Source organism: Lemur catta, chromosome 1 (assembly GCF_020740605.2).
Source record: "Lemur catta isolate mLemCat1 chromosome 1, mLemCat1.pri, whole genome shotgun sequence".
Classification (NCBI taxonomy): domain Eukaryota; kingdom Metazoa; phylum Chordata; class Mammalia; order Primates; family Lemuridae; genus Lemur; species Lemur catta.
The window spans coordinates 20,007,921-20,031,402 of record NC_059128.1 but is presented as its reverse complement, the minus strand read 5'-3'; the positions used below and the strand labels follow the sequence as shown (position 1 = coordinate 20,031,402).

Genomic DNA, 23,482 nt, shown 5'->3' with positions numbered 1-23,482 from the left:
CCCATTTCACAAAATATGAACACAGGGCAAAATTAATGAGATTTTTAAAAAAACAAACAGAAAATGATGTCTCCATATGAGTCTAAGCTGCTGAGCTACGCACATATTGCACTGGTGCGATTATAACATTAGGTGTTTCTAGATTGCATCTTTTGGAAGTGTGTTCAGAGGGGGCAGCATTCTTCAGCATGACTTAAGTGGTGAAAAATCTTCATTCCTTGAGGTTAACTGGATGCAATTTTTCAAAACAGTCAACACTCATCTGGAGTGAAAGCTGCTGAGTAAACTTCTGGAAATTTATTTGCTTTTTTAAAAAGGGACAATACAATGTAACATGTAAGAGCATGGGCTTCAGAGTTAGGGAAATCTGTAGTCCAACTGACACTTGCTGGTGTATGATTTTGAACACAAGATAGCCTTGTTGAGCCTCGATTTCCTTACGTGTGAGAAGAAACTAACAGTCTACAGTTGATCCTTGAACACCACCAGTCTGAACTGTGCTGGTCCACTTACATGCCAGTTTTCTTTCACCTCTGCCACCTGAGACAACCCTGCCTTGTCCTCCTCAGCCTACTCAATCCAAAGATGAGGATGAAGACCTTTATGATGATCCATTTCCACTTAATGAATAGTACATATACTTTCTCTTCCTTATAATTTTCTAAATAATTTTCCTTTCTCTAGCTTACTTTATTGTAAGAATATAGTACATAATACATATAACATACAAAATGTGTTAACTGACTATAAGTTATTGGTAAGGCTTCCAGCCAAGAGTAGGCTATTACTAGTTAAATTTTCAGGAAGTCAAAAGTTATATGTGGATTTTCGACTGCCCGGGGGGTTGGTGCCCCTAACTCCAGTTGTTCAAGGGTCAACTGTATCGGATGGTGTGGGTGATAAACAAGATAAAATATCTAAAGCTATCATATCTTTAGCTTTTATTAGGAGATAAAAGCTAAAGGAGAATGGCTTTTGTCTTTTGAATACAAATTGGTTCTGAAAGGACTTCCCAAACAGAAATTTGTAAGTTTTAACCATTGTCATTAGTCACTGTCAAGATTTACTCTCTCTGGATTTATGCAATCCAGCTCAAACTCAGAAACTATTTTTAAAAGGACTTGGAGCAGACAAAACCTAATCAGAGTCCATGTGCTAACAGCAGAGCATATATTCACAGATGAGCCTCTTGGCGTCTAACAACGCCTAGACGTCTACTCATGCTACAACTCTGAGTCTATCCCTAACAACTTGTGGGCAGTGAAGGCGGCCAGAAGAGAGGGTTTTTTCCCCTCTCTTGTACCTTCCTTGCTTTTGAAGCAAGGAAAAATGAAAGAATTGATGGAGGAAACAGAAATTCTTAAGGGACAACCAGATTCACCCAGAGGACATGGTTTTACCCACAGACATATCTGTACTAAGGTTGTGGGAGGATTAGGACAGAAAGGCTGCCTCTTCAAAATTCAGAAGGGCTGGCATCTGGGATAGGGCTAGCCAGAGAGAACACGCTGGGCTTCTGACAGAGTGCTTTACTTGGTTCAGCAACTAGATTCACAACCTTTCCCTGGTGTTTGCCTAAAACCTCGTTCTCTCCTACTCCTGTGAGAATGGAAATAGGTTGTCAAAAACCTTAAAAAATCTGATTACCTTGACCCTTGAGCCTCAGTGTCCCTATCAATAAAATGAAGGGAAATCATACCTTCCTCACAGTGTTACTCAAATCAAATGAGATTTCATGGAAAGCATTTATTATACTGTCTGGCACTTAGCAGTTGCTTGATAGGTAACAGTTATTATTATTATTGGTTTTAAACAAAAGCGATGCCAAATATTGGATCTGAACTATTAAAAAGATAATAATATATAGATTTAGAAAAAAACTAGGCTGGTCTGGATAATTCCAGAATTTGCTGAATCTTGGTTTGAACAATTGTTATTGTATCTCAAATGCATATTTTCCCCATTTTCTTTATACCTTCTCATTTATCTATATGCTTTAAAATGTTAGTTAAGAGCATGAAAAAACACTTGATTATCCTTGAGAAAATCTATTCATAAATATTCAGGTCTTGTGCTCTGCAGATCTGGAGTTGAAGAGCTAAAGCATGAGGCTCCACTATGAAATATTCTTTCCAGTCAATCCTTTGGACATGTATGGAGCTCGGCAATCTTATTTTGTTTTGATCATGATTGTGTGTCTAAGGGCACAGAGTTTGAGGGGGAGTTATCCTTTAGAAGGAAAAAACAGAAACTGTTCACTCTGTCACCATTGTCTCTTTCAGATAATAAACACGTATTTCCTATAGAGAGCCAGGGATAATGTGCCAAAGACAGGAAGAGACTGGGCCAAAGGTGGTGTTATCTTATTTGAGAATCCTCCACACAGAGGATCATCCTTGCATTTCAAAGCAACAGCGCTCAAAATGTTTTATGTCCATGGTCACTGTGGAAGGGCAACAGGCCACGAGACCATGTAAGCAGGACCCTGAATTAGGGCTGGGAGACCTGCCCTTCTACCACTGGGAGATTCATTTGATACCCTAGGCCTCAATTTCTACATTTTAAAGCTAGGGGGCTGGATCAGATGATTCTGAATTTGTCCTGTCTTTACAACCCTGTAATTTATATCCACTTTTTCTACTTTTTATCATGAAAGAGGGCAATGTAAGCCAACCCACTTTGGCCAGAATTAATTAAGAATGACACCGCTTTTGATGTGACACACAGATGAAAGAAATGGTAAATATGAATTCATGTTAAAGATAAAAAATATATATGTATAGTGCCATCCGGCAGTCATTACCAGGAGAGCTGCCTGCATGCAGTGTGATGTGCCCGCTTGTTGCACGCTTTTTCTCTTGCACCATCTATGGTAGTGATAGAACAGTATCTGTAAATGCTCAAAATGGGTCATTTAATTTCAATCTATGAACAGTCAAGACTAACTAAAGCTGCAGACAGATGCACCAGTGTAAGTGGCACCTCCTCCTCATTCAATGTAGTCAACATGAGAGCGGTAGGCAGCATTAGAAACAGGTGGTAACGTTTAAGTTGCATACTGAAAGGTCTACTTGGCACCAAATGGCTGAGTATCCAGGTGTTACTCATTCATGAGCTACTTGTACTTACTTTATGCCAAGCCTTAAGACTATGTGCTTTATATACATTATCTCATTTAATACTTGATTGCCACGCCCACCCCATTTTGTGGGCCAGGAAAGTAGTGTGACAGAAGCTTGGGGTCCTGGTCATACTTCTCAGCTGCATTGTAGTGACAGCTCTTTCACAGCAGAGGTGGACAGGAAACCTCCTGTTTCCTCTCCTCTGTGCCCTCTCTCCAAGGTCCGCTGATTCACATCCCTTCTTCTCAACCCTGAAAGTCCTGAAAGAGTGGGTGGCTCACAAAGTCTGATACCTGATCTGCTCTTTGACTTTTTAAAAGTGTTTTCCTCTAAGTGCCAAATGGTTCTATGACTACCTCTCTGTCTTCCATGCGCAAGTCAACTGGTACCACTGATATCCCTTGAGTGCTTGTCCTGTTAGGCATTAGTTTGAGCGGTAGGTTTAAACTAGGATTGGGACTGATGAGCAAGTACACAGATTTGGACAAGAGGAGAAAGTTAGCCTGGAACTTAGATTCCCACTTCCTGGATGACAGAGCTGAATTTATATTTGTTTTTGTTTTGCACCTAGTATTATATCCAGCCATTAACAGGTTAAGAAACAGTATGGTATACTGGAAAGTGCAAGTGAATAGGAGGGAAGAGTAGAACATGGGGCACAGGGCTCTATCACCCCCATTCCTGCCCGACCATCTTTGCTCTGCTCACCTCTCCCCATAACCCAACAGAACCCCTGATAATGAGAAGTGCCAAATGTCAAGGGGTGTTTCTAATTTGTGAGGTGCAAAGGAGAAAAGGCTGAATATCTCTGAGAGGTATCTATTAGAAACAATAACAATTTTTAAATTCATACTATGTGTCATGTACTGTGCAAAACAGATTTCTCAAATGATCCATATATTTATATCAACTCCATATAAACATGAAGAAAAAAAGGCACAGAATGGTTTAATAACATCCCTGCTAGTTGTACAGTTAGGAAGTGGCAGAGCCAGGATTAAGAGAGGCTTTGCCACTGAAAAGAAAGGGATTTGCTTTGTAAAGAATTTTGTTAAAATGCTATTTATTTCCAACAGGTCTAGAAAGAAGCAAATCCCTAGGAAACCAAGAGAGTGCTCATAGGGGACCTTTTTGGAACAAGTCAGGGAACATCAGATAGGAAAGCACCATATTCCCACATGTCACCTTTGTTCTGTGTATTTTTGTGAACAAAGGAGTGGCCAGTGAGACATATGAGCCTTATGGTTTGGCTGTCAACCCAATTATTTCCTGGTCTTTGGCCAACATACCATATTGTCTCTGCCTCAGTAAATGAATAAGCAGAATGGACATAGACACCGTGTGTGTGTGTGTGTGTGTGTGTGTGTGTGTGTGTGTGTGTGTGTGTGTGTGTGTAGTAGGTGTAAAGCCCACAGGCACACCTTACATTCTTGGCTAAAATTCCTTCCTCCCCATTAAGAAGAGAGATTATGTGATTGTTTGATTGTTTTAGTCATTCTTTTTTTTCCTGAAATGGCTTTGGGAAGGATACAGTCAGGCTCGAGTTTAAGCTCCCAACTGGCCCAAGCACAAAGGCAGGTTACAGACCACCACCCCAACCCCATGTCTGTGGGTGCTGGTAAGAAAGGGAACCAGCAACAACTATGCAGAGAAAATCTGTCTTCTGCCATTAAAGCTGAACTCTTAGGGAAAAGAGTCGGAAGAGAAACTTTACCTGTCTCACTTGCACATACATTCTTATCCACACCAGTTCTCAAGATAAAGGCTGCTTTGACTTCTTGAAGCTAGAGATTTTATGCTTTCTACTGAAACTGAATTTACTTAGTGAAACTCCTCTAAGCCACTTCCTCTACAAATTGCAAACTCAGGGAGAACAAAAGGGGTTGTACCTTCTAATTTAACCAACTTCCCCTGAGGCCTCTAGTACCTGGCTCAGGAATATTCATCACACCTCCAACCTAAGGCATTCTGGCCAGAACCTGCCAATCCTTTTGAAAATAGGTAACTTTCTGTGTTTTAAAGCAAAACAATTTCTGCAGTCCAGTCAACTTTTTGTGTGTATGTAATCATCTTTCAGTAGCAAACTCTTCATGCCATTACTCACTGTAGGTAGGAATTCTGTTTAAGAAACATGTCCTTGCTTACAGAGACAAAAAAAGAACTCTTACAGGCAAATTAATGAAAAGGGCATAGCCCCATGTTTTCGCTGCTCTTCTTGTCATTGTCTCCTCTTCCTCCCTTCCTCCCTACCTCTTTCTTTCCCTTTTTGTCTACCAATTCCATTCTATACACGATATTCTATAATCTCCTTCCAGGGCCTGGCTTCATTTCACGGATTCTGTCACAAAAGACTTACCATTCCAATCAAGGAAAATCAAAATCTAATGATCAGATCAATGTCAAGATCCCAGGGATCTTTGTTTTAATTTCCTGCAGCATATTTTGGGTCTGAGGTGTGGATGATAAAGGAAAGAGAAGAAAAACAGAGACAGTAAATCCTAAAATCGTTGAGGGGCAGAGACTGTGATGTAATTATCTTTGGACTCTCTGTAAAGCCTACTGCAGCATCTTCAATCATTCAACAAGGCTTACTGAGTGGCTCCTATTTGCAGATACGATGGTGAACAAAACTGACTGGGGCTGGCCTCAGAGTCTTCATCTCATGGTAAGAGAAAAACTTTTTTTTTAAACAAAACATTCTGATCATTATGAACTGTGGTAAGCATGATGAAAGAAAAGAACACACTTATCAGGGAACATATACTGGGAGTCCTGATCTAGCCTGGGGGGTTGAGGAAGGCTTCCCTAAGGCAGAGACACTGAAGCAAAGCTGAGATATTTCAGCAGGAGTTAAGGGAGTCCCACATCTGAGCCTTCTAGTGCCTCTCAAATTATATGACTTCAACCGAGCAAAGCCTGTTCTACTTTGAAACCAACTGGAGTCCCACTGGTTGGGGAGAGATGTAAGAGAAATACTGGAAATCTCATCCAAGTCTTTCTTTTTATATATAATGGAATCAAAATATCCATATGAGCTGCCCAAGGCCACTCCTGGTAGGACGCCCAGGCTTCTAGCTCCCAGTTAAGCTCCCTTTTGACCACACTGCCACAAGAATGGCAGTTTCAGTGGCCACAGGAACTCCAGGGCAGTGATGATGGGGCCCATCCCATATGCCAATGGTATGTAGTGGTGTGGGGATAAAAGGTTTTAAAAACTGAACTCAGTGCTGCTTGTGAAGAAAGGCTCCGCCAGATGCGGTGGTTCATGCTCTGTAATCCTAGCACTCTGGGAGGCTGAGGCGGGAGGATCGCTCGAGGTCAGGAGTTCGAGACCAGCCTGAGCAAGAGCAAGACTCTGTCTCTACTAAAAATAGAAAGGAATTAGCTGGACAACTAAAAATATATAGAAAATATTAGCCAGGCATAGTGGCACATGCCTGTAGTCCCAGCTACTCGGGAGGCTGAGGCAGGAGGATTGCTTGAGCCCAGGAGTTTGAGTTTGCTGTGAGCTAGGCTGACACCACGGCACTCTAGCCAGGGCAAAAGAGCAAGACTCTGTCTCAGATAAAATAAAATAACAAATAAAATAAAATAAAAAAATAAAAAAAAAGAAAGGCTCAACATGTTTAGGTGTTTCTTACCAAAAGATATTTATAAACCAGGAACAAAAAGTGAACCGATCAGATTTCCCTGTCTGCTTGCAAAGTGAAAACAAGACATACAAGTGATCTTGGTACCCTGGCAAAGTGATCAAGCACAGCGATAGTTAAGGTCTATTGACTTCATCCATTATTAGCCCAGTAAGATCTACAATTAGCCCTAAACTGCGCGCCTGTGAAGCCCCCTGGGAACTTAACCCTGCTTAGGCACCCTTCGTCAGTAACCTTCCCATCTTCTTTCTTCTCTTTACAACACGGTTACACCAAATAACACCTGCGCTTTTCATTCTTGGTTAGCTTTTCCTTCTCAGTAAACAATGAAGGCACAGAGTTCGTTAGGACTGCTAAGTGCACAAGAGAAATCTACATTCTAGTCCATTCTGCATCTCCAAACTTAGAAGTGAACACAGGCAATAATCCAGGAGCTGTTACTATCACTCTGTTAAGCAACAATAGTAAGAGAAAGTGTTCCAAATGTTGCCGGGGGGTATACCTCAGAAGAGAGTCCTCATTAAGAAAAGAGAAAAAGATGCTATTGACTACAGATTAAACCTTAATTCCTTCTCCACCTCACACTTCTTCAGGGGACAAAGGATTGGAAATGTCCTTCCAAGCAAAACAAGATCTCTCTCTGCCTTTCCATGATTCTTAGCCCCTGCTTTGTGTTGGTCTCTTTGTTTCCGAAAAGAAGCTGCTTCATTGAAACATCATAGAAAAACCAGTTGTCCCCCAGACAATGAAGTCACTTGCACGGGGGCATTTCCAAACGTAGGCAGGCGAAAATGCTGGCAGAATTCTCAACCTGTTGCTATAGTAGCAGAAAGAATGTGATTCAAGCAGCTCTGCTGAGATCCATATCCAAATCCCTCCTGCTCCAGCAGAGAACATTAACCCTTCACTGTCCCTTTTTTTTTGCAGGGGCAGAAACACCTGGGAAGAACCCTCATTTTTCTTAGGAGCTAGATGCTGTAGTTTTAGCATTTGCTCATTCATTTATTTATTTAGCTTCTGTTACTCTGGCTCCAAGGTTTTCAAAAAAGCGGTAAACAAGGCAGACATGGCCCTTGGCATTGAGCAAGAAGAGTAGGACATTAAATTATTGCTCATATAATAATATCTTATGTAGTATCAGTGTAAATGGGAGACATAGGAGGCTTTCAGCAAAGACATCACCAGAAAGGAAACAACCTAGCCAAGATAACCATCTTATTCATTAATTGTAGGAGACCCTATATATTCTGGGTCACCAGAATTACTTGATTATTTGCATGTGTTAATTTGATAAAAATACCACTTGAAATGCCTACTCCAATCATATCATACCTCCTACAAAACATTGGTTTGAAAGCATTGTTTAATTAAACCAATTTTTTTCACATAAGACAGAAATAGCATATTCTGTCCGGGAAGCACTGCAAGCCATTGCTGAACATGAGGTTATGACCCCTCATTTACAGTCACCAGGCAACAGAAATGGCAGGTGAGGACTCAGAAAATACACAGAAGCAGCACAGTTACCAGGACCCTGGGAAGACTTCTAAACAGTCCTCACCCCCATTTATTTCTGTGGTCAAGGCAGTAATGAAAAAATTGCAGGAAATACAATGTAGAAATGACCTACAATCCAGCTTGCTTTCCCTAACATTGTGATGTGGGAATCTCGTATTGTTGAATACCTTCCTGCTAGACTTCCACATTTCCCATGGAACACAAATACTAGGAAGGCAAGATTTCTTAGAAGGATCAACTCAGTAAGTAATGATATCCTAATAAGCATTTTGTGAAACAAGGCAGCATCAATCAGATTGCCAAGAAAACGCAGAAAAAACAAGACAGGTTGCTAATCTCAGCTGGCCAATAGATATTATCTCAGGACAGTTACATAATCCTGTGTACCTCAGTTTCCTCAGAGGTAAATTTGATACATGGTGTAGATTCAAAGGCACAGAATGATCAATGGCAAAGCCTATAAATCTGTGGCCTGAAATAAAGTGCTCCATTATTATTCTCAGTAATACTGTAAAACATCATTTCTGCCCAGAGAATATTTGAGAACCTCGATCATATGTTAGAACACTGGTTTCCCATCCCAGTGAGAGAGGCTCAGACCACGAGCCTTTCAGAAAACAAATCAAGGAAAGACGGGCCATCAGGAAGGGATATTCACCCAAGTCTCTTTTAACCACTGCAATGTTGGGCTCAGCTGTGGGAAAAGGTCCCAATGATCAGACCAGATGGAAACTAGTTCCTTATCACCTGAGAAAGAGGGGAGGACAGTACTAACTCCACCCAAATAATACCCCTCCTGGAACTGGGCAGTGGACAACGAAGCCCGGTGACCTGTACACTTTACATTTTAGAGGGTATGGTGGGAATGGAAACAGAGGCATTCTATGGGGATTCCAATGCCACCTCTGCAACCATCAAGTCTGAGATACCTTCAGGAATTCCTTTCCCTTTAAAATTTCATTAGCTAGATCATAGTAGCAAAGAGTCAGTGCTTACGTCCACATTACAAGGAACAGGCTGGCTCCAGAAGACGGACACTTCTCTGCCTCTCAGTTAGTTACTTTGGGATCCAGCTAGGACTTCAGGAGCCTTCCAAAGTGGAAAAAGTGCAAATCTCTCATGTGTCCCTCCCCTATGGGGGAAGATTACTTTAATGGTCCTATTTCTTCAACCCCTTCTATAGCCATGTCCTTGCTATAAATAAGCTTTTGCAGTTTCTCACACTAAAAAAGTGAAATATATTTCCCTCCCCTTTGACACTGAGCTTGGTCGGTGTGACTTGTTTTGGCTTAATAGGATGTTAACAGATTAATGACATAATCAGAAGCTTGAAATGAGCTTGCACACAGTGGCTTGTGCTCTTGTCTCTGTCATCTCCATGAAAATAACATCCTCAAGCTAGCCACTGTGCCAAGGGAAGGATGAGGGACATGTGGACATAGCACAGAATCAGCACTCCCCCAACCTGCAGACACAGGAGTTAAGAAATGCACATTGTTGTATGCCACTGTGGTTGGCTGTAATCTAGCATTATTGTAGCAACTGATATACCGGCCATAGTAAAATTTCACCTATAGTTTGAGGGTTTAAATTGTTTGCTCTGTTTTCTTATATAATGTCTTTGATATTTCCCCCCCCCATTAGACTATTAAAATCCTCAAAGCAGGGTCCTGTTACATTCCCAATGTTCTGGATTTATTCATGAGTCTACACCATGTTCTAAACCCCAGGGTACACAATGGTAAGCAATACACAATCCTAGCCATTAATCTGCACCTGTGAATTTTTTCCATCTAGCATCAGGGTCAATGTGCTTTTCCCCAAAGGTGATTATAAAGTCTACTTTTGCAGCTGGAAGTCTGTTAAATCAGTAATGAACTCTAAACCATCTGAGTGTTATTTGCTTAAGTACAGATGAACTGGAATCATTCCATCTTTCAGTGATAGAAGGGACTGACAAAACCATTGAATTATTGATTTTTAATCCTGATCAATTACCAAAGATTTTTAAATTGCAGATTCCTAATCTCTGCCTACAAATATTTGATTGAATACTCTGGCATAAGGCCTAGCAAAAGAGCCCAAGAGTGTCCATCTACATGATGACTGGGCTGGATTCCAAGTGTGTGAGGTCTCTTAAGGCCTAGACTTGGGACTGACACACCCACACACCTTTACTTCTGCACATTCTGTTGACCAAAGTAAGTTATAAGGCCAAGCCCAGATTCCAGGGCTGGGGAAGCAGATTCCACCTCTTGATAAGAGGAACTGCAAAGTCATATTCAAAGAGGGTAATAATTGAGACCATTTTGCAATTGATCTATTACACAGCATAACACAGGAGAAAATACTACCACCTCTAGCCAAATGTGATTTCTAAGTGTGGCCAAAGTTTTCACCTTCATCTCAAAAAGTTATAAAGTCCTCAGGTTAAAGCTTCACCTGATACTCCTCATTTCTACTCCAGCCTGCACACATACACAGCTTAACCTTCAAGATCTTAGCCTCAAACAAAAGCAAAAACAATCTACTTACTCTCAGCACTATTTTATCTTATCCTTTGGATTTTTTATTTATTCATTTATTGTTTTGAGACAGCAACACTCTCTGTCACCCAGGCTGGAATGCAGTAGTGTGATCATAGCTCACTGTAACCTTAAACTTTCAGGCTCAAACAATCCTCCCACCTCAGCCTCCCGAAGCTGGGACTGCAGCCATGTACCACCATGCCCAACTAATTTTTCTTATTTTTTTTTCCTTAGAGATGGGGTCTCACTATGTTGACCAAGCTAATCTTGAATTCTTGGCCTCAAGTGATTCTCCTGCCTTGGCCTCTGAAAGTGCTCGGATTGCTGCATCTTCTTTAAAAACCCCAAAGGGAGGCCAGGCATGGTGATGCACACAAGAGCAGCACATAGTCCCAAGGAGCAGGACACTGGAGCTCACTGAAGACTATCAGCTGATGTTAATTATATTTTAGCTACCAGCTGCTGGCTAAGACCTCTTCATTCAACCTCCCTACTTCACTCATCCTTACCTGACTGTAACCACTTAGGAAATGCACTAAAACTGCAGGGCCTGACCTGAATCCACAACTGTTTTCCCTGATCCAAGCTCCAACAGGTATGCAGTGTGGCTAGGATGTAACAGCAGGTATTCTTGCATCCCTACAACTAAGGTGCTGTTTTCTGTGTTTCAGAAAAATCACCATGGCCTTTTGGTGAGGGCCACTCAAGTTCTTTAAACACCTATTTGTGAGGTCTGGGACAGCAAGGAGTGGAACAGAAAAGAATTATAGAAACCAGAAAACGCAGGACGGTAGAGGGGTGGCCAAGGCTAGGCAGTGTCTGAAGGCTCTTTGGAGGGAATTCAGTAGGTGACATGGAGAAAGTATATACTGCTCAAAGGCAAGATTGGCCAGGTGTGGTGGCTCACACCTGTAACCCCAGCACTTTGGGAGGCTGACATGGGAGGATCACTTGAGCATATGAGTTCCAGACCAGCCTGGGCAACACAGCAAGACCCCATGTCTATGAAAAAATTTAAAATTTGCTGGGGATGGTGGCACATGCCTATAGTCCCAGCTACTCAGGAGGCTAAGGCAGGAGGATCACTTGAGCCTAGGAGTTTGAGGTTACAGCGAGCTATGACTGCACCACTGTACTCCAGCCTGGCCAACAGAGCAAGACCCTGTCTGAGGTGGGAGGGGGTCAGCAAGGTTGTCTTAAATGCAGTTAGGATTTTGTTTATATGTCTAATTTTCAATCTGCTCGGTAGGATCACTGCTTAAAAAACTAAGCAACAAGAGTGGATGAAAAACACAATGAAATGAAAAGTGCAAAATTTACCATAAAGTTGCCTTAGAAAAGCCAAAATTCAAGCAGATGTTACTTACATTCAATTTGGTTTACGAAAATCCCTAGGAAGTTCTCAAACATAAACAGGCCATCAATGGGAAGAAACATTGCTGACTCTCTTCTAAACTGTATTCTATTCCCGAGCACTGGGTCTGGGAGGGAAGCAGGTTCAGTAGGGATGGTGATGTTTTAATACCATAATGTCTAGGTGAGCCAGCATGGCTATCAGTGCTGTGAACTCCACGGGTGGCTCGGAGTGGCATCCATTTGCTTTTTAATCAAAACTGAAAAGGCACCAGCTTAAACCCGCAATCTCCAGGTAAAATCATCATCATGTTTCCCACCCCCATTTCTTACTCACTTGGCCTCAAAATAAGTGGTTATTCTTGGATCGTTTTCTAATGAGCTGGCTGATTGGGCTGCAGCTAATCTATGCTTTCGATTAATTAGCCAAGGGGAAACCAAAGATGTTAGAAAGCAAACTACTGGCATTATCACCCCAGGAACACGGGTAGTGACAATGACGAGGAATTATTGATTTCAGCAGCAAACATACTGTACTTTCCTGAAACTTAGAAGAGGGGTATGAACTCCAAGAAGGAAACTTTCACCTTGCCGGTGCCCCTCCCCACTCCAACCCTCACACCAGCCAACTTCATACTCCCTACATGCCAGAAAGTCCCTATGTGCCATCTTGTAACACTATTTTTTAGGGCTATTGTTCACTGCTGCTCTAAAAACCTATTAATAGAGACGTTAAATAAAGGCTGCTCCTTACAGGGAATCCTTAAGTTGCCTGCACAGAGGTGCCAAGAATGAACCTGTGCTGCATTTACAGAGACGCCTGGGCATGGGCCAAACATTCACATGTGTCACGGGAGTGTCCCTGGTTTGGGCAATTTTTATTGGACTTTCCTATACCACTCTCCTATAAAACCCCTTAGCTCAGCATCGTCACACCACAGTGTAATCACGATGTAATTCCTTACGGCTGTTGAAAGGATAGGGCTGTCTCACTTATACTACAGGAGCGTAGTATCAAATTAACTTTACATGTAACCTTATCTTTCCCACATTTTTCTTGAAATCTTCCCAGGTATTGAATCTAGGGCTAGGCCAGGAACCAGAGGCAGCAGTTTTATTCCTTCACATGCCAGTGCAATCAACGGCTTGTGTTTAGAATAAATATTTGAGACACACAAGCCTGTTAACAATGCAGCGCTTGATTACTCTGAATGACTCTCTCACCCACAGCAATTGAGGGAGAAGGCCTTGGCACGGGCCCCGTGCACAAAACCTGCTTCCCAGCCTGCACCATTTGCCTTCCGACCCTCCCCTCAAAGAATTCTCAACTCACTACACAAAGATCTCAGTTTTCTCCCTTAAATACCACATGAATCCCACATTGAACATCAGACTTTTTTCCTTCCCACAGCACCACAGATTTAATTTAATACTTCCATGTTCATATATATTTAATCAGACTTATCTTTTAACTCTTCCTCGCACCCCATCCCTGGCATCTTTCATTCAACATGGAAACTCTTTAAATTGGGTCTTCTGTTTGCTTGTTTTGTTTTAAGACAAAACACCATCTTAGTCTATTTTAAAGCTATGGTGACAATTAAGCCACATTTCAACTGGTCAGAAGTGCCCGTGTACTGAAATGCCCACAATCCTTAATACTTTTTCTTCCTCAAAATCTGTTTGGTAAGCAATGTAGCTTTTTTCTATAGGGCTGAAAGGGTAAGTTGCACTAACCAGAGGTAATTAGTATGTTAAGTTTGGTTCAAGGCCAGGCTATCAGGTTACAATTTCTAATAAACTCTGCAGGGAAAAGACATTTCCTTTGTCTTGGGACCACTGAGAACTAACCAAACAAACAAAACACCTTCAATTGTCTCAGAAACTCTGCCATCTAAACACAATTGAAAAGAAAAGCCAACACCAAAGCAAATAAAATGAATGAAGTGGTCCTGCTGCTGGCAGCCCTTACCATTGGGACCCTCGCCGGGGCTCTGGCTGCTCCAGGGGTGGGGTGAGGGTGGCGAGGGGTCCAGGCTGTGGGTGCGGGTGGAGGTTCGCTCCGTGCATGCTTGAACAGGACTCACCGCCGTCTGCCTGCCTGTCTGCCACTCGGTCCTCTCGTCTGGGTGGGAAGGGCCAAGATGAAAAAAAATGTGCAGGTTACTCACTGGCCTTCCCAGGCCGACACACCCAGGAGGAGGGAGAGGCAAGGCAGGCGCAGGCAGGAGATTCTTCAGAGGCTGTGCCTGAGATCTCCCTTCTGGTTCCTTTGTTATTACTTCCTGAACTTTAAGCTCAGTCTGCACTGGCATGGTACTTGGGGGAGGCAAATAACACTTGGGTAATTAGATTCCAAGGGCTTAATGCAAAGGTTACTTTGCAAAGGCAATGCTTTGGCACACATACCTTTCGATTTAACCCTGAAATTTGTTTCCACGGTGTGAAAGTGTTAACACTGGCATAGGAAATGAGAGTGAAGGGTGACCCTGGGGCAGGGGCCTGGAAGAGCCTGGAGCAAGCAGACCTGGATGTGATTTAAACAATGAATTCCTAGAGTCTAACTTTTAGATTCAATGTTAGAGAAACAGGATTCTTCAACAGTCTCTCAGGGTCTGTGAACTGTGCATTGTACAATAAGCACATTCGTGAAATAGGTATTTGTAAATCATGACTTTAGAAATGGCTTCACATGGTAAATGCAAGAACTTGTTATCTGATAGCCTGGCTTTTGATTAATCCTGAAATGCAGCCTTGCACAAATGGAGGGACCCTTCAGTAAATTGTCTGCTTGGATAGGTGCGGGTGTTCATCAACAAAGGCCGGGCAGTAATATGGCAGGAGATGAGGCCCAGCATGAGGAGGGGGAAACTGACACTAGTACCAACTAGGGACCAGGGACCTAGCTCATTTAATCTTGAAAATGCCCTTATGAAGGAGGATCATTCTTCCTCTTTAGCCCAGAGGTTAGGTGACTTGGCTGGTGCTCAGCCAGCTAGTGGATGGAAGACCCAGGATTTGGGCCCAGGTTTGCCTGGACTCGAGACCCCACATGGTCCCACTGTATCACCAGGAATGTCTCCCACCACTCCTGAGCAACGCTCACCTTTCTTCCACTTGCAATTGACCTAAGGACAGATCACGTTTTCTTAAATTTTTATAGCTTTTACAAAACTAATAAGCCATGGAATATAATTCTGTGGGGTATTAGTAAGTGCAATAAAAATAGAAAAAATGTACTGTATAGGTTTCTTTATTGAACCTTCTCACAGCCTTTAATACTCTAATATATTGTCAATCTCCAAGTTCAGGACTTACAATGCACCACGTTTCCCAAAGAGGGGAAGGGATCTTTTGAGCTTGGGAAACACTATTATGGAGATGATTTATTGTACTTTTCTCCTTCTCTCTTTTTTTATTTCTTGAACTTATATAAAAAAATTCATTATAAAAAACTTCAAACAGTACGTAAGGGTAAAATGAAAAGTAAAAATCTCTCTAGTATCCTTAACAACCAGTCCCATTCCCCAGAGGTAACCACTGTTAGCAACTTCTTATGTATCTGTTCAGGAATTTTTATGCATATAAAGCATATGCATACCACCCTTTTAAGCTATCCTTTAAATAAAGTCTTTTCAAAAGGCTGCCTTTTGAAAACACCGCCTCCAGGGTTAAAGTATACCCATGATATGTTATTTGGCATTTTTTTTAAGTTAATGATATATTTGAGATTTTCCATATCAGCATATAGAATTGCTGCTATTTAAGTTAATGATATATTTGAGATTTTCCATATCAGCATATAGAATTGCTGCAAGTTAAGAGTCAAGAAAAGCAAAAGGTAGGTCTAAAATGCAGGATCACTACTTTACAGAAGGGTCTTCTACATGGGGCACAGTTGCTTCATGACTCAATGTCAGAACACCTGGCCTTCCATTTCAGCTCTAGCACTGTAACTACCACACTTGACTCGATGTTTACATACAGAAAGGGGAGGACCCTTTGACATACCTCCCGAGTGGCTGTGAGGGTAACAGTGATGGTAATAATAACAATGCCAACAACCTCAGCCAACACTTACTCTGTACCAGGCACTTTTCTTCATACTTTGTATGTATTAATTCAATTAAGCCTTACCTTCAACAACCCTAAGAAGCAGGGTTGCTCTGATTAACTTCATTTTACAGATTGAGAAAGCCATCTCAGACTGTGTACCCAGCACACAAGAAGGGCAAAATAAATGCTTAAAGTTGTTATGTTAAAAGTAAACACGGTATTGGCAAGCCTGATCTTTGCCAGAACGTGTTCCTAAAAGCAGCACTGTAAAGAGGTTCCCATTTTCCCTTAGGAACAATGTAATTGGGGGTTCTGTTCCAAGACCTTACCTTGGCTTCCTATAAATTCCAGACACCATCAATAAAATCTTATAAAAACAGAGATACAACAACAAATTTCATAATCATTCAAAATAGTAAAATAATGTGCCACAGCTCAGAGATTTTGAGAGATTGGCTCATACAACCCCTCTTTTTTACTGAAGGAAATAATATCCAGGAGATTGTGTGGCTCTTCTCTAAGAGTACATACCTTGATACACTGTCTCAGTAATGAAACAATTTTAAAACATGCATACATGTGAACTCCACATTATACAAAGGACTCCAACACATTCTATCATGTACATATACAACATATTGTATCATATATTTGACACAATATTCATATACAAGTTAGAACAAGTATTATAAATTTAATTAGAAATAGCTTCCCCCACCTGCCACATTAAAATTTAAAAGATCATTTGAGGAATGATTTAACTAATGCATTTCTTAGAAAAACTGTCTAGGGATAGTGTGAATCAATATCTTCTTATTTTCTCAGTACATTTTCCTATAAAATCCAGAGGGCTTCAAAATCAATCCCCTTCAAAATCAGTCCACTGGGTTTTACCCCCCTAACATAGTTGCAGAAGCATCTTCACAGTTTGAGACATTACTCAGGACCTTTAGCTTGATTTGGAGTGCAGAACTTTGACCTAATCCTCCTGCCAATTCTGTCTCCCCCGCCCCCACTCATCTTCCTAAGTAAGGAAAGCCTTACAGGTGAAGTCACAGAGGGGAAGAATGAGAGAAAGAAATACAGAAGAGTGACTCATGCTCCTTTAACGTGATTACAGTTGAATGGTCACTATGCATTTTACTCTAAGAGTTAAAAAAAAGAATGACAGGCCAGGCGTGGTGACTCACGCCTGTAATCCTACTACTCTGGGAGGCCGAGGCGGGAGGATCTCTCATGGCCAGGAATTCAAGACCAGCCTGAGCAAGAGTGGGACCCCATCTCTACTAAAAATAGAAAGAAATTAGCAGGACAACTAAAAATATGTAGAAAAAATTAGCCGGGCATGGTGGCACATGCCTATAGTCCCAGCTTCATGGGAGGCTGAGGCAGAAGGATTGTTTGAGCCCAGGACTTCGAGGTTGCTGTGAGCTAGGCTGACGCCACGGCACTCTAGCCCAGGCAACAGAGCAAGATTCTGTCTCAAAAAAAAAAAAAAAAAAAAAAGAATGACAGAAACTAACTAACTCCTTCCCTTCTCCAGCTTTGACTTTCACCCCAATGTTAGGCTATAGTTTTCAGCACAGTGCGTAGATTATGGTGGGAGCTTACTTGTTATTAGGGTATTTGTCCTGCATCCTGCCCTCTCATTTAGTGTAATCTTCATCTCCAATGGAATCACCACTAGCAAGTGTTTTTTCTGATTCCCAGTTATATTCAACAATGACTATCCATCTAAACAGGAGTCTATACCTGGAATAGACAGCACAGTCCTGCTCTGAAATATGCACACATTTAAACAACGTAAGGGCTTGCTTCAACAGCTCTAGACTCAGTAGGAGGGAAAAAAAACAGCAGTGCACAATGGTGTTGAAGACAGGGTCCAAACCCCAGTTCTGCTATGTATGCTCTGGTTCCCGATTCCTGGTCTCACCCACCACACAGGGCTGTGATTAAGATTAACTGAAAGGAGGATGTAAAACATTTTGTAAACTGCAGACCATGGCACCAATGTCAGGTGGCGACCATCATCACTTCCAGCTCTCTGAATGTGAGGGCAGTGGGGCGTGATCATTGCTCTAAGAGAGAAGCCAAGCTGTTTCTATTGTTCTTGATTCCCCAGCACAGGGTCTGCTCAGCTGCTGTTCCCAAAGTAGGTCCAATCAGACTATCAACTAGCAGGGGGCACAATTCAAGTAGAAAATGGGACCAGCTTATTTTTCACATAGACACAGACCTTTTCCTCCATTTCTCTTGCTCTGTCAGATCTTCTGAACTACTTCCTTCTAGCATATTTACAAAACCATTTTTAAAACTTTTTGTTGGCCAGTTGTGGTGGCTCACACCTGTAATCCTAGCACTCTGGGAGGCTGAGGCGGGCGGATCGTTTGAGCTCAGGGGTTTGAGACCAGCCTGAGCAAGAACAGGACCCCGTCTCCACTAAAAATAGAAAGAAATTATATGGACAACTAAAAATATATATAGAAAAAATTAGCCGGGTATGGTGGCGCATGCCTGTAGTCGCAGCTACTCGGGAGGCTGAGGCAGGAGGATCGCTTGAGCACAGGAGTTTGAGGTTGCTGTGAGCTAGGCTGACGCCATGGCACTCTAGCCTGGGCAAAAGAGCGAGACTCTGTCTCCAAAAAAAAAAAAGAAGAGAAGAGAAAAGAGAAGAGAAGAGGAGAGAAGAGAAGAGAAGACAAGACAAGACAAGACAAGACAAGACAAGAAAAATGAAGCAGGGCATAAAAATTTAGGAAATTTACATCTTGGCCATGTGACAGAAAAGGAAAGAGAATTTTTTTAGGAGAGGAATCCAAGGGTGCTTGGGAGGAACCCTGTGCTAGAGAGATAAGCACTGATAAAAGGGAGTCAGGTACTAATAGAATGATGGGGAAAAGGCCCCGAAGGCATTTCATAAAGCTTTGAGACTGCCCCTCCCATCACAGGCCTAGGAGGACAGAATGGTTTGGGGAGACAAGCCCAGGGCCCCCAGGGCTGCCCTGTGCCACCTTGGGATGCTAATCTCCACATCCCTGCTGCTCTGGATCCAGCAGCAGCTCAAATGGCTCCAGGTACGGCTCAGGCCATCACTCAGAGAGCACAAATAGCAAGTCTTAGCAGTTTCCACATGGTGCTAACTCTGCAGGTGTCTGGAACACAAGAGTGGCAGAGGCTTGGTGGCTTTTACCTAAATTTCAGAGCATGCATCTGAAATTCTGGGTGCCCAGGCGGAAGCCTGGCGCAGGGGTTGGGCCACTCCAGAGAGTCCCTATGGGAACAGTGCCTCATGGAGCTGTGGGAACGGGGCTGCTGTGGGGACCCTAGAATTATTAATATAGAGCCATGGGCAGCATGGCTTTTCCACCTCAGCCTGGAAAAGCCACAGGCATTTACTCCAGCCCCTGAGAGCAGCCGCATAGGCTGAGCCCAGCAAAGATATAGGGGGATGGGGAGGGTATCCCCAGGCCTTAGGAGCCCACCACTCACACCAATGTGCCCAGGATATGAAACATGGAGCCAAAAGAGATTATTTGGAGCTTTAAAATTTAATATCTGCCTTGCTGGATTTCGGACTTATGTGGGGCCTGTTATCACTTTCTTTTGGCCATTTCTCCTCCCTATTGAAATGGGAATGTTTATCAAATGCCTGTGCCACCATTACATCTTGGAAGTAAATAACCTGTTTTTCATTTTACAGGCTCACAGCTGTAAGGAACTCACCTTGGGTCCCAGATGAGGCTTTGCACTTTGAGTTGATGCTGGAACAAATTAAGAATTTTGGGTACTATTGGGAAGGGGTGATTGTATTTTACAATGTGAGAAGGATATGAGATTTGGGGGGCCAGGGGCCGAATTCCGTAGTTTCAATGTTTGTCCCCTCCAAATCTCATGCTGAAATCTGATCCCCAATGGTGGAGGTGGAGCCTAATGGGAGGTTTGGGTCATGGGGGCAGATCCCTAATGAATAGATTAATACCCTCCCCTGGTGGGGTGGTGTGAGTTCTTACTCTATTAGTTCCCACAGAGCTGGTTGTTAGAAAAGAGCCTGGTACCTCCCCTACGGCCCCCTCCTTACTTTTTCTCCTGTCATGTGATCTCTACACACACCAGCTCCCCTTCGCCTTCCACCATGAGTAGAAGCAGCCTGAAGCCCTCACCAGATGCAGAGGCCAGTGCTGTGCTTCTTGTACAGCCTGCAGAACCACAAGTCAAATAATCTATGTTTCTTTATAAATTTCCCAGTCTCATGTATTCCTTTATAGCAATACAAAACGGACAAAATCCTAACCCTTGGAACCTAGGAATGTGATCTTATATTTGGAAATAGGGTGTTTACAAATGTAATCAAGTTGAGGTCGCGCTGGATTAGGGTGGGCCCTAAATCCAATCACTGGGGTCCTTATGAGGCACAAATACCAGCAAGAAGGCCATGTAGAGATAGAGGCAGAGATTGGAATTATGCTGCCACAAGCCAAGGAATGCCAAGGATTGCCAGAAACCACCAGAAGCCCTCCTGACATGTTGATTTTGGATGTCTAGCCTCCAGGACTGTAATAGAATAAATTTCTGTTGTTTTAAGCCACCCAGTTTGTGGTAATTTGTTAACAGCAGCCATAGGGAACTAAAACATCCAGTGAACTCAGACAAAAAGTATGGATCAACTACGCTACTTGTGGTTTAAACTGTTTAGTGGGAAAGAGAGAGAGAAAGGGGTGGGGAAATCCTAGACAGGAGAATCTGAATCAGCTTTAATTTTTCTTGCATCAACCAGGCCTACAGCTGACTCTTCAAAGCTGCACAAGTACCAACACGTAACCTACTTTACCTGAAAAGCAGGTGGGCAGAAGCCACAGAACTTGTTGGCACTGACACACTGCGGATAAGAATGCCCTTTGTAGAGTTAGGCAGCTTCCATCTTCTTCCACAGGGGAAAAGGGAAAATGTTCACACCATCCAATGTGGTGGGAGAGGCTCTCTGTCATAGGCATCCACCTCTCTATTCTGATTGTATCTTAGGAGGCACCTATAGTCTAATAAAAATATCTGTACACTCTAAAGTGAGATGCTCCTAAGAACTCCGCTGGTTACCTGACCATGAGAAGCCTTGGTGCACACCACCTCCTATGAGAACAATTCAAGGAAGTGATGCACTAGAGAAACTGGCATGGGAGAGGCGCCACTTTGGCACCCTTTACAAAGCCACTATCTAGATATTTGTAATAGTAAATAATTTGTGGCACTTCTCACATGCCAGAATGGTGGTGGCCATTCACAAACACTCACTTTGTGTGCCAGGCACTGACCTGGACACTGGAGGACTAAAAATGAGTGACAATCTTTGATAAATGAATTGTGTAGGGCTGTGGGATTTAGAGATGGCATCTTTTTTTTTCCTTAAAGTATCTCTTGTTTTATTTATTTATTTTTTTTTTTTGAGACAGAGTCTCACTCTGTTGCCCGGGCTAGAGTGCCGTGGTGTCTGCTTAGCTCACAGCAACCTCAAACCCCTAGGCTCAAGCAATCCTACTGCCTCAGCCTCCCAAGTAGCTGGGACTACAGGTATGCACCACCATGCCTGGCTCATTTTTCTATATATATATTTTTTAGCTGTCCAAATCATTTCTTTCTATTTTTAGTAGAGACGGGGTCTTGCTCTTGCTCAGGCTGGTCTCGAACTCCTGACCTCGAGCGATCCTCCCTCCTCGGCCTCCCAGGGTGCTAGGATTACATGTGTGAGCCACCACGCCCGGACTTAAAGTATCTCTTAATGTTAATATTTTATAATTAAATGTCTTAAAACTTGGATCTCATTTTTTAAAAAGTGGGAAAGGCTGCCACATGCATTTATTAAAAATATATTTTTTACAACATTGCCCAATCATTCAGCAAGGCTCAGATGAACCTTGCCAAGATACTGAGAGGTACAGTGTCCACTGTGGAATTTACCCTCACCCACTCTCAACTCCATCACTGGGCCACTAGCACATGATTTAGCACTTAATTGGCAGCTAATTATTTCAGGTGTGCTGGTTTTATTTTCCCAGTTTAGCTCCCCCAGGGCAGGATTACCTCCCTTCACACCATCTGTAAGCACCTACTCAAAAGCCCACCATGCTCCGGGATTAGCTGGCCTTATATCCAGGACTATGCAATAGATTTCTCTCTACCTTCTGGAGAATGAGCCATAACAAGCTGTGTAATGATTATGTTAGGGCGAAGAAGGAAGCAGAAGAGACTATGACTAAGAGTTCTGTTCACATTTGGGGTCTGTGTAATCATTTCCTATTGGTTCACCCTGAAATGGCACCACCACCAAGACTGTAGGGCAAAGCATACAGGTAGGACTAAGAGATCCGGCTATGTATCAAAATCACCTGGGAAACAGGTGTGTCTGTGTGCGCACGCACATGTGCTGGCATGTGTACATACCCCAAAGCTAAAGCAATTAAAGCTTTTCTTAGGAAGAGATTAAACAGCCTTTCTCAACAACTTCTAGAATTTATTGTTCCTTCATGACTGCCACATGTGTTTTGGGGACTTGCTGGAAGCAACAAGTAAGCTTCAGCCCCATACATGTTTGGAAACGTGGACAGGAGTATTATGTGCCAGACACTGTGCTAAGTCCTTTATATTCACTCTTTTATTTACTCCACTCAGAGGCTCTACGAGGTGGTCCCAACCCTGTTTCGCTGGTTGGGAAACCACCTAGAAAGGGCAGAGCCAGGATTGATGCCATGTCTCAGGGACTCCAGCACAGCATTTCTGCATGACCACAGCCCAGCACTATTAAGAGGGAGGGGACAGAGCCACAGAACTAGGATCAAGCAAAACCATTAGTCTCTAAACATCGTTCTCCCAAACCCTCACCCATTGCCCAACAATATAAGCAATGAACTTTGACTGGATAGCCTCCAATCACTCCACAAGGATGGCCTATATGCCTAAATCCAGCCTTGGATAGAGGGAAAAAAGAGAACCATGCTGAAGCTGCTGAACTAGGGTTAAAAGCTGCATTCTTCCTCCCCTCCATGCAGAGCAGCTAATTGAGGTTAGAGCCATAGAAACCAGAAAAAAGGCTGAGAGGAGCCCACACATCCCAGCCTTACTGCTGCCAACCACTGGGGAAGGGCAAGAGGGAGCCCCTGCCCTCCCTCATTCCTCAACAGTCTAATGAAGATTAGACCTGTCATCTTCCCAGGGAACAAACTCCACGGCTGTCTGAGGAAGACTGATTTTTACTCTCAAACAAAAC

The 23,482-nt window shown here is 42.8% G+C and overlaps 1 protein-coding gene across 1 annotated transcript in view; it reads right to left on the bottom strand.

Annotated features, from left to right (window-relative positions):
- STON2 (stonin 2) overlaps window positions 1–23,482 on the bottom strand; it is a 138,332-nt gene that overhangs the window by 32,271 nt on the left and 82,579 nt on the right. Inside the window, exon 5 of the mRNA XM_045544796.1 lies at window positions 14,144–14,296. Within this exon, the coding sequence (XP_045400752.1) occupies window positions 14,144–14,296 (153 nt within the window). The remainder of the gene's footprint in view (window positions 1–14,143; window positions 14,297–23,482) is intronic.